This window comes from Corylus avellana, chromosome 10, assembly GCF_965113065.1.
Source record: "Corylus avellana chromosome 10, dhCorAvel1.hap1.2, whole genome shotgun sequence".
Classification (NCBI taxonomy): Eukaryota; Viridiplantae; Streptophyta; class Magnoliopsida; order Fagales; family Betulaceae; genus Corylus; species Corylus avellana.
The window spans coordinates 13,298,548-13,310,515 of record NC_142499.1 but is presented as its reverse complement, the minus strand read 5'-3'; the positions used below and the strand labels follow the sequence as shown (position 1 = coordinate 13,310,515).

Sequence of the window (11,968 nt, the reverse complement as noted above, 5' to 3'; positions counted from 1 at the left end):
TTAACCACCTCTTAAATTTAATGAATTTTTCAATAACATTTTTTTGCCACTTATACCACTTTGATGTAGCACTGATGAAAAACACAACAAGATTTAAGAAAATACAACACAACTGTCTATGGCGTCTCACCAAGCTATCAAAACGTCTCATTCCCAAGGAATCTGGGATCAACTGAATAATTCTCATAAATCCCAATAATTTCAAATTACACCACTTCAAAACATTCTACCACGCACTTATTTGATAAGAAATATGAGATAACAAAAACAGATGATAACAATGACACATAAAACATGAACTATCTATAGGGTGCATTCCTAGGATATATACGCTAAACCTGCACCGATGACCGAACCCATTGAACATGACATACCTTATAACCTACAAGATATATATTGTCATCATCTGGTGATGCGCGTCGAACTTGGGAAAAATGCGTCTCTAATTCCCCTCATTTTGTTGACGACATCATTTGTGGGCAAATGCTCATGAGGTGATGTTATAGAGCACAATAGTCCAATCTACAACATTGAGATCAAGCAATCCACCACTCTGCTTCTGGTATTAAAATGATGATCAACTTCTTTGATTATTACTCTTTCTACTATGTCAGCGTTATTTGTTTCATCATCATCTTCATTTTCTTCAAAGGGCATTGACAAGTCCATTATATCCATGACACGTTCCGGCAAAGTCATTGCAGTAAACTTTTGAATGCTCAGACCTTTGTTGAACATGTCATCGGTGGGTCTTTTCCCAGTGAACATCTTCAGCAAGAGTACACCATAGCTATAAATATCTCCAAGTATGGAAATTTGGCCACCCATCCCATACTCTGCAATTTATTAATACATTAATACATGATCAGTAGATATTATAGTTCTATACTTAAGAATTTATAGTTATATATTTATATATATAAGACCTAAGAATCAGACTTGGACTTATAAGAATTAGGTTTGAACTTTCGTTCATACTTTAGCCTGAATTGAATTATTGGTTGAAAACAAACCTAGAGGAATGTACCCGATGGAACCCTTCAATGCAACTGAAAAGTTTGACATACTTTGAGTTTTGGAGGGATTATGTGATGCCTCAATGATGAACTTTGCTAATCCAAAGTCAGCAACATGGGCTACCATATCTTCATTGAGGAGGACATGTTAGGTGTGACTTGCCACCCATCACACGTGGGCCCCACTAGTTCTCTACTCCTTTTGGGTTTAGGAGACTTTTGTCCAAGTTTGTTTTGGAGTCATTCTCCTATGTGTAATTGGACTCCTTGTTTGACTTATAGTAGAAGTCCTAGACCAACATGTACAATGAGAGTTAAGCTTTTATATAAGGAACAAAGCACAAGGTGAATTTGTGTGTGCCAAAAACGTGAAGCACCAACGGGAGGAGAAAATAGAGAGAATTTGAGAGAAGGAGGTACAAGGGTAGCAAGGGTGTTTTCTTCTTGGTGGTTTTTGGAGGAGCCAAAAACAAGTGATTAGAAGAAAAAGGGTGCTGCAGAGTGAGAGAAGAAAATAGAGATCAGCCGCCATCTGTTCCAGCAAAAGAAGAGTTTGTACATCTGTCTTTTGTATTCTATTTTAGGAATAATCTTTCTTGTGTGATAGTGAGATTTGGGTGTATTGGGGCTTTGAGATCTGAGTGATTTTCTCTCTACTATTTTTATACTCCATCTTTTGATAGTGGATTTTCTCCGGGTCGTCTCCGCCAGTGGATGTAGGCTTGTTAAGCCGAACCACTTAAATCTTTGTGTCGTGTGTGATTGCTTATCTTTGTTATTCCGCATTCTTCTTATTTTTCGCATCTCACGGGTCTTGGGAAATAGGATTAATTTCCTAACAACTGGTATCAGAGCTGTTGGTTCGAGTGGGAGCAATGGCAAGTGAAGAAGGAAAGATGGGAATCGAGAAGTTCAACGGCAAAGATTTTGGGTTTTGGAAGGTACAGATTGAAGATATTCTTTATGGGAAGGATCTTCATCAACCTCTTTTGGAAGAACAACCCGACGACATGGATGATAGCGAGTGGGCTCTTCTTGATCGTAAAGCCCTGGCAGTTATCAGGTTATCATTGTCAAAATCAGTTGCGCACAACGTTGTCAAGGAGAAGACCACAGCAGGTCTAATGGCGGCCTTGTCAAGCATGTATGAGAAGCCGTCGGCTAACAACAAGGTGCATCTGATGAAGAAATTGTTCAACCTAAAGATGGCGGAAGGAGCTTCGGTGGCACATCATCTTAATGAGTTCAACACCATCACAAATCAATTGTCCACGGTGGAAATTAATTTTGATGATGAGGTTCGCGCGTTGATCGTCTTGGCATCTTTGCCAAATAGCTGGGAAGCAGTGAGGATGGCTGTGAGTAACTCTGTAGGAAAGAGTAAACTGAGCTATGAAGACGTCAGAGATTTGATTCTCAGTGAAGAGGTTCGCAGAAGAGATGCGGGTGAAGCCTCTTGTTCTGGTGCTGCTTTAAACCTCGAGACTCGGGGCAGAGGACAAGATAGAAACTCTGGTCAAGGCAGATCAAATTCCAGAAAAGGGAGAAGCAAATTCAGATTCGACCGACAACCTGAGTGTTGGAACTGTGGCAAGACTGGCCACTACAAGAAGAATTGCAGGGAATTGCGGAAGGAGACTGAGAACGATTATGCAAACGTAGTGACAGAAGAAGTATATGACGCCCTACTTCTTTCTGTTGACAGTCCCCTTGATTCTTGGGTCTTAGACTCAGGAGTATCTTTTCATACGACAGCGATCTGTGAAATTCTTGAAAACTATGTTGGTGGAGATTTTGGGAAGGTGTATTTGGCTAACGGAACGGCGCTGGATGTTGTGGGCTTAGGTGATGTTCGCATTAGAGTTCATAATGACTCGGTATGGAAGCTACAGAAGGTCAGGCATGTTCCGGAGCTAAGGAAGAATCTGATTTCAGTGGGACAGCTTGATGAGGAAGGGCATTCAATTCATTTCCACGGTGGAAAGTGGAAGGTCAGCAAGGGAGCTAGGATTTTGGCTCGTGGTCATAAGACGAGTACTCTCTATATGACCACGAACAGCAAGGATACAGATGCTGTTGTATATACGACTGCTGACTCAAAACTATGGCACCTAAGGCTTGGGCACATGAGCGAGAAAGCGATGAAGGTACTTATGTCAAAAGGGAAACTACTGGGGTTGAAGTCAGTTGATTCTGATTTGTGTAAAGGCTGCATCCTAGGGAAGCAAAAGAAGGTGAGTTTCGCGGAAGTTGGCAAAGCACCTAAGCTTGGAAAGCTGGAGCTGGTACACACGGATTTGTGGGGTCCCGCACCAATGGCATCTCTTGGAGGCTCGCGGTATTACATCACATTTATTGATGACTCAAGCAGGAAGGTATGGGTTTATTTCTTGAAAAGTAAATCTGATGTATTTGAGACTTTTAAGAAATGGAAGGCCATGGTTGAAATTGAAACGAGCTTGAAGCTCAAGCGTTTGAGATCAGACAATGGAGGAGAATACGAAGACAGGGGGTTTAAACAGTTTTGCGCAGTGAATGGGATTAGAATGGAGAAAACTATCCCGGGAATGCCGCAGCGTAATGGCGTGGCTAAGTGCATGAACAGAACTCTCAATGACCGTGCTAAGAGTATGAGGTTGCATGCTGGGTTACCAAAGACTTTCTGGGCTGATGCAGTGAGCACTGCTGCATACCTGATAAATAGGGGGTCTTCCGTTCCCCTGAGCCATAGACTACCAGAAGAAGTCTGGAGTGGAAAAGAGGTAAATCTTTCACATCTGAAAGTTTTTGGTTGTGCTTCGTATGTCCATGTTTTGTCTGATACCATGAGTAAGCTAGATAGTAAATCTAGTAAGTGTTTCTTCATTGGATATGGAGATGAGGCCTTTGGTTATCGATTTTGGGATGATCAAAATCAGAAGATTATTAGAAGTCGGAATGTGACTTTTAATGAGTGTGCTATGTACAAGGATGGGTCAAGTGCAGAATCTGAAGTTACAGAGCAGGAACCGAAGAAGTCTGAGTTTGTCAACTTAGATGACCTTTCTGAAAGTACAGTGCAGAAAGAGAAGCAATTCGTGGAGGTGGAGCTTGATAAACAGTGTTCACTCACGGATGAATGTGATGACAGAAAATCTTCAAGAAACTTACAGCACCGGGAAGAGTCTTATTCTTTAGCAAGAGGCAAAGAGAAACAGGATCGAAAAGCAACAAAGAGGTATGGCTTTGAAGATATGGTTTCTTTTGCTCTAACGGCTTGTAGTGGAGATCCATCGTCTACTCAGAATAGTACACTGAAAGAGGTGGAGTTACTACGGAGAGGTAAAACTTGGGAATCTGGAGAATTACCCAAAGGAAAGAAGGCTAAAGGGTGCAGATGGGTCTACAGGAAGAAAGAGTCATAGGATAAAGCTGTATGGTCGACGGGGCTGTTAGGGAGGCATGGTGTAATGTCTAAATCAAGTCCTATGCTCAAGTTCAAGAGGCGCTTGGACTTGAGGGACACTTGTAGAGTGTGATTGCCCTTGGGGGCTGAGGCGGAGACATCTGGAGGAGACACCTTTTGGTAGACTTAATGGGATTCAAGTCAAGGTGGAGATTGTTAGGTGTGACTTGCCACCCATCACACGTGGGCCCCACTAGTTCTCTACTCCTTTTGGGTTTAGGAGACTTTTGTCCAAGTTTGTTTTGGAGTCATTCTCCTATGTGTAATTGGACTCCTTGTTTGACTTATAGTAGAAGTCCTAGACCAACATGTAAAATGAGAGTTAAGCTTCTATATAAGGAACAAAGCACAAGGTGAATTTGTGTGTGCCAAAAACGTGAAGCACCAAAGGGAGGAGAAAATAGAGAGAATTTGAGAGAAGGAGGTACAAGGGCAGCAAGGGTGTTTTCTTCTTGGTGGTTTTTGGAGGAGCCAAAAACAAGTGATTAGAAGAAAAAGGGTGCTGCAGAGTGAGAGAAGAAAATAGAGATCAGCCGCCATCTGTTCCAGCAAAAGAAGAGTTTGTACATCTGTCTTTTGTATTCTATTTTAGCAATAATCTTTCTTGTGTGATAGTGAGATTTGGGTGTATTGGGGCTTTGGGATCTGAGTGATTTTCTCTCTACTATTTTTGTACTCCATCTTTTGATAGTGGATTTTCTCCGGGTCGTCTCCGCCAGTAGATGTAGGCTTGTTAAGCCGAACCACTTAAATCTTTGTGTCGTGTGTGATTGCTTATCTTTGTTATTCCGCATTCTTCTTATTTTTCGCATCTCACGGGTCTTGGGAAATAGGATTAATTTCCTAACAGGACATTGCTTGGCTTTAAATCACAGTGAATAATCGGTGTTTGGCAATGGAGATGAAGATATTGTAATGCATAAGGAACATCCATGGCTATCTCCAGTCTTTGAATAAAGCTCAATCTCTTGCATTGATGTTGCTCATCCTCTAGAGCATGCAGCCACTCGTCTAGGCTTCCATTAGACATGAACTCAAAAACTAGACTCTTAAAGTTGTTCCCTTGATGATCGATACTTGAGCAAGCAGTGATAACCTTAAGGAGATTACGATGTCGTAAACTTCTCAAAACATTGCATTCATTAATGAAACTCTTGGAACCTCCTCGTTGTTGAAGGTTTAACACTTTAACTGCAATAATTGCTCCATTGCTAGAAAGAACTCTTTTGTAAACAGAACCAAAACTACCATAACCGATCAAATTGTCCACTCAGAAACCATTAGTTGATGCTAAGAGTTCTGCATAAGATATACAGGCCAATCGCCTATTCTTTAAAGAAGACGCAGCCAAAGGTCTCTTTCTCCATTTTTTAACATTACAACATGTGATTAAAAAACACAATAGAACAAGTCCCAATATGACAGGAATTACTACTTTGAGTGCAAGACGTTTCACGGATGCACGTGTTCTATTTCTGTAGCATGTTGGCAAGTGTAATTCTGGGATAGCACCACATAGTTTGTAATTTCCAAAGATTGAAATTGTGCTTACATTAGAAAAAATCCCTTCACTTGGTACTTTCCCAAAGAGATCATTATGAGAAAGATTGAGATGCTTAAGTGATAAAAACTTGCTAAGAAATTCTGAAATCTGCCCTGACAAGTTATTGCGTGAAAGATCAATTTCTTCTATACCTCTTAATATCTTCAAAGATGGAGGAATTGCTTCTTCAAAATGAATTACCCTCCAAATGCAAACTCACCAAACTAGTAGAACTACCAAGGGAAGTTGGAATTTCACCAGATAATATATTATTTGAGAGATCTAACTTCCAAAGATTTTTTAAGTTGCCTACTTCAAATGGTAGTGCACATGTCAAAGAATTATGAGACATGACCAAATAAATTGAAAGGGATGAAAGACCAATAACTTGTTTTGGTATGGTACCATTGAGATTGTTAGTAGAAAGGTTTAGTTCAAGCAAATTTTGGCAGTTTCCTAGCCTTGAGGGTACACTTCCCTCAAATTTGTTCTCATCCATGAGGAGCTGTATCAATTTAGTTAAGTTACCTAAAGAGGATGGGATCGACCCTGAAAATTTGTTATTGTTTAAATATAGTACCTGTAACTGCTGGAGCTTCCCGAGTGCATTGGGGAGAGGACCACCCAAATAGTTACGTTGTAATTCCAGATCGGTCAAGTTAACAAGGTTGAAGGAAACCTCCTTTTAAGCCGCACAAAATGATATAAATATTTTTCTTTTTCCGAAAACCATTTTTGAGTCTGACCTTCTCCTTGTTGCCCACAATCTTTCGCTCAACTCATTTTCAGGCGCCGCCGTGGATAGATTGTACTAATGCACCCATGGAGACGCCGTGTTGAATATGCGCCTATTTAAATTCAATTGAGGGTAAAATTAATCCTATAATACGTGATTCAAAAATGTACGAGTCTAATTACTTAATCTTAATAAAAAAAGCATGTGATAATCAATTATTATAACGACATATTTTTTAACTCAGTTTAGAAGTTACTTTATTAAATAGGTTTTTAACTTTATTTTGTTTTTTCACTCCAAAAACATTTAGGAAAAAATGTATCCAAAGGACATATTTTACTCTTAAAATGAACGCATGCTTGTTTGTTCTTATAAAATGCTATATATTCCCTCTCCTTTTTCAATTTCCGTTCCTTCTGCACTCCTTATTCTATGGTATAAAGTATCCAAATGATTTGATTAATTGGTACACGTCGCATCTACAATGAACTTAATATTTTCTATAAACCAAGACCAACCATTTCCTTGGAGAAAAAAAGAAATAATGAAATAGAAAATCAAGCGAGACTATTTGGTGCATGTGCTTCTATTTATACCAATATTATAGTCATGGCTGCATTATTTTGATTACGAGAATATCATATAATCTCATTGAAAAGAAGAAAAAAAAAACAATTAATTTGCTAATGACCAAAGCAAATGGTTGATTCAATCAATCTATATACGTTTATTTGTTTCTTAGATAACTCAGCCATTGGATATACAAATATAATTCGTGGGTTTCAGATCACACTCATCCTCATCTATAGAGAAAAAAAAAAAAAAACATATAGAGTTACTGAAAGGTAGGTATATCAACTTTTGTTTCAGAGATGTAGTTATCAATGAATTTGTTTGAGAACTCCGTTGGCGGCTGCACAGAAACCCTGAAGCGTACGTAATTCATTTGCAAGAGCTGGAGAGAGTCTGAATTTCTGCAGTTGAGTGCTGCACTGCCGGGCAGAATTGAGAGCAACTAACATCTGATTGCTAGCCACCGCATAACGTGCATTCTGAAAGCTCTTGAGTGCACCCGTTATCTGGTCATCCCCGGAACGAAGCTTCAACGCACAATCAATGTACGAATTCTTCGTGGCCTTGTCTGTGGCATTGACCACAAATTTATCCACGAGACCCATCACAGTTATTGACTCGAGGCTAGCACAATCGAGGGATGTTCGGCCGAGGGCTTTGACGTCCTCATGGGAGCTTCGGCTGTACATGTTGTAGCACTTGTGGCAATACACTGGGACTCCAGTTTTGCGGCACACGTTGTTTATTAGTGCTGCATCTCCACTCACAAATGCAATGAGGCCAACAAGCATGGCCACAACAACGAGAACAAATTTGCAAGCGGAAGCCATTTGAGAATATATAGATCTATTTAATGCAAATTAATTAAGAACAAGTACAATGAATTAACTCAAGGATGTTATTATGAGTCATGAACTTGCCATTTTATAGCTTACAAGGCTCCTTGAAGTCCCTCAATAAAGGGGGAAAGTAGGCTATAATTAGGCCATTTGGTATTGCTGCAAGGGTTGCTCGCCTATGCAGGCCGTTTTGGCCTTTTATTTTCTATTATTCTCAAAACAAAAATATTAACAAATAACCTAAAACACTCACAAAAACGCTTCTTTTGTTTTCCGTTCTAAAAAAAAAACTTCAACAAACAATCTTTCGCGTTTAATTGATTAGCAGCTCCTTTTTCCAACCAATAAGAAATTGCCTAAAAATTTATTTTCTTCTAGCAACAAATAAGGAGCTCAATTTTATATATGGGTTTTGACTTCGTGGCAAAACGACATTTTGTCAAATTTTTCATTAGGCTACGTTTCTTTCCGAATAATACATATTTTTTTTCTTAGAAAATGTTTTTAGTGAAACGTGTTTTTGGCAGTTTGTTTGTACAGAAAATCAACAATGGTGGGTTACGGCTGACGACCTACACTAGCAGATTTCAGCCAGTTCCATCGGAAAAATTTGGCACCCTCCTGTGGGGCGGTTGGCGAACTCCGGTGGTGGATTCTTGCGAATGTCGACAGCAAAGTCTAGCGAACTTCAACAATGGATTTCGGCGAACTCTGTAAGCGACAGATGACCACCGTCGAACGATTCTTGCAACTTCTGGTAAACTTCTGCTGTGGCAGAAAATAAACTGCGGTTTAGAAAAAAGGAACCCCCTTTATGGAAATTAAAGACAGATTTTCTAGTCAACCGAAAATGCTTCATTTATTTTGACAAAAAGCTTTTACTTATTTTCCACTATTTGGTGCAATCAACAATCTTGGAGAAATTGAAGACATTTTCGATTATTTAAGGAAACCTCCTTTTAAGCCGCACAAAGGGATATAAATATTTTTTTTTTTTCTAAAAACCATTTTTGAGTCTGACTTTCTCCTTGTTGCAGACAATCTTTCGCTTAACTCATTTTCAGGCGCCACAGTGGATAGATTGTACTAATGCACCCATGGAGACGCCGTGTTGAATATGCGCCTATTTAAATTCAATTGAGGGTAAAATTAATCCTATAATAAGTGATTCAAAAATGTATGAGTCTAATTACTTAATCTTAATAAAAAAAGCATGTGATAATCAATTATTATAACGACATATTTTTTTAACTCAGTTTACAAGTTACCTTATTGAATAGGTTGTTAACTTTATTTTGTCTTTTCACTACTAAAACATCTAGGAAAAAATGTATTCAAAGGACATATTTTACTCTTAAAATGAACGCATGCTTGTTTGTTCTTATTAAATGTTATATATTCCCTCTCCTTTTTCAATTTCCGTTCCTTCTGCACTCCTTATTCTATGGTATAAAGTATCCAAATGATTTGATTAATTGGTACACGTCGCATCTATAATGAACTTAATATATTCCATAAACCAAGACCAACCATTTGCTTGGAGAAAAAAAAAATAATGAAATAGAAAATCAAGAGAGACTATTTGGTGCATGTGGTTCTATTTATACCAATATCATAGTCATGGCTGCATTATTTTGATTACGAGAATATCATATAATCTCATTGAAAAGAAGAAGAAAAAAAAAACAATTAATTTACTAATGACCAAAGCAAATGGTTGATTGAATCAATTTCTATACGTTTATTTGTTTCTTAGATAACTCCGCCATTGGATATACAAATATAATTCGTGGGTTTCAGATCACACTCATCCTCATCTATAGAAAAAAAAAAAGAAAAAAAAAAAACATATAGAGTTACTGAAAGGTAGGTATATCAACTTTTGTTTCAGAGATGTAGTTATCAATGAATTTGTTTGAGAACTCCGTTGGCGGCTGCACAGAAACCCTGAAGCGTACGTAATTCATTTGCAAGAGCTGGAGAGAGTCTGAATTTCTGCAGTTGAGTGCTGCACTGCCGGGCAGAATTGAGAGCAACTAACATCTGATTGCTAGCCACCGCATAACGTGCATTCTGAAAGCTCTTGAGTGCACCCGTTATCTGGTCATCCCCGGAACGAAGCTTCAACGCACAATCAATGTACGAATTCTTCGTGGCCTTGTCTGTGGCATTGACCACAAATTTATCCACGAGACCCATCACAGTTATTGACTCGAGGCTAGCACAATCGAGGGATGTTCGGCCGAGGGCTTTGACGTCCTCATGGGAGCTTCGGCTGTACATGTTGTAGCACTTGTGGCAATACACTGGGTCTCTAGTTTTGCGGCACACGTTGTTTATTAGTGCTGCATCTCCACTCACAAATGCAATGAGGCCAACAAGCATGGCCACAACAACGAGAACAAATTTGCAAGCGGAAGCCATTTGAGAATATATAGATCTATTTAATGCAAATTAATTAAGAACAAGTACAACGAATTAACTCAAGGATGTTATTATGAGTCATGAACTTGCCATTTTATAGCTTACAAGGCTCCTTGAAGTCCCTCAATAAAGGGGGAAAGTAGGCTATAATTAGGCCATTTGGTATTGCTGCAAGGGTTGCTCGCCTATGCAGGCCGTTTTGGCCTTTTATTTTCTATTATTCTCAAAACAAAAATATTAACAAATAACCTAAAACACTCACAAAAACGCTTCTTTTGTTTTCCGTTCTAAAAAAAAACCTTCAACAAACAATCTTTCGCGTTTAATTGATTAGCAGCTCCTTTTTCCAACCAATAAGAAATTGCCTGAAAATTTATTTTCTTCTAGCAACAAATAAGGAGCTCAATTTTATATATGGGTTTTGACTTCGTGGCAAAACGACATTTTGTCAAATTTTTCATTTAGGCTACGTTTCTTTCCGAATAATAGATATTTTTTTTCTTAGAAAATGTTTTTAGTAAAACCTGTTTTTGGCAGTTTGTTTGTACAGAAAATCAACAATGGTGGGTTACGGCTGACGACCTACACTAGCAGATTTCAGCCAGTTCCATCGGAAAAATTTGGCACCCTCCTGTGGGGCGGTTGGCGAACTCCGGCGGTGGATTCTTGCGAATGTCGACAGCAAAGTCTAGCAAACTTGAACAATGGATTTCGGCGAACTCTGTAAGCGACAGATGACCACCGTCGAACGATTCTTGCAACTACTGGTAAACTTCTGCTGTGGCCGAAAATAAACTGCTGTTTAGAAAAAAGGAACCCCCTTTATGGAAATTAAAGACAGATTTTCTAGTCAACCGAAAAGGCTTCATTTGTTTTGACAAAAAGCTTTTACTTATTTTCCACTATTTGGTGCAATCAACAATCTTGGAGAAACTGAAGACATTTTCGATTATTTAAGGAAACCTCCTTTTAAGCCGCACAAAAGGATATAAATATATATTTTTTTTTTCCGAAAACCATTTTTGAGTCTGACTTTCTCGTTGTTGCAGACAATCTTTCGCTTAACTCATTTTCAGGCACCACAGTGGATAGATCGTACTAATGCACCCAAGGAGACGCCATGTTGAATATGCGCCTATTTAAATTCAATTGAGGGTAAAATTAATCCTATAATAAGTGATTCAAAAATGTATGAGTCTAATTACTTAATCTTAATAAAAAAAACATGTGATAATCAATTATTATAACGACATATTTTTTTAACTCAGTTTACAAGTTACCTTATTAAATAGGTTGTTAACTTTAGTTTGTCTTTTCACTACTAAAACATCTAGGAAAAAATGTATTCAAAGGACATATTTTACTCTTAAAATGAACGCATGCTTGTTTGTT

At 38.6% G+C, this 11,968-nt stretch overlaps 1 protein-coding gene and 1 pseudogene across 1 annotated transcript; both read right to left on the bottom strand.

The window, feature by feature from the left end:
• Positions 1 to 402: 402 nt before the first annotated feature.
• On the bottom strand, positions 403 to 8,143 carry LOC132162333 (uncharacterized; annotated as a pseudogene).
• Positions 8,144 to 10,054: 1,911 nt separating this feature from the next.
• LOC148583372 (pectinesterase inhibitor-like) lies at positions 10,055 to 10,576 on the bottom strand. Its single transcript, XM_088511385.1, has one exon. The coding sequence runs from the start codon at positions 10,574 to 10,576 to the stop codon at positions 10,055 to 10,057; it is 522 nt and encodes a 173-aa protein (XP_088367511.1).
• Positions 10,577 to 11,968: the final 1,392 nt, after the last annotated feature.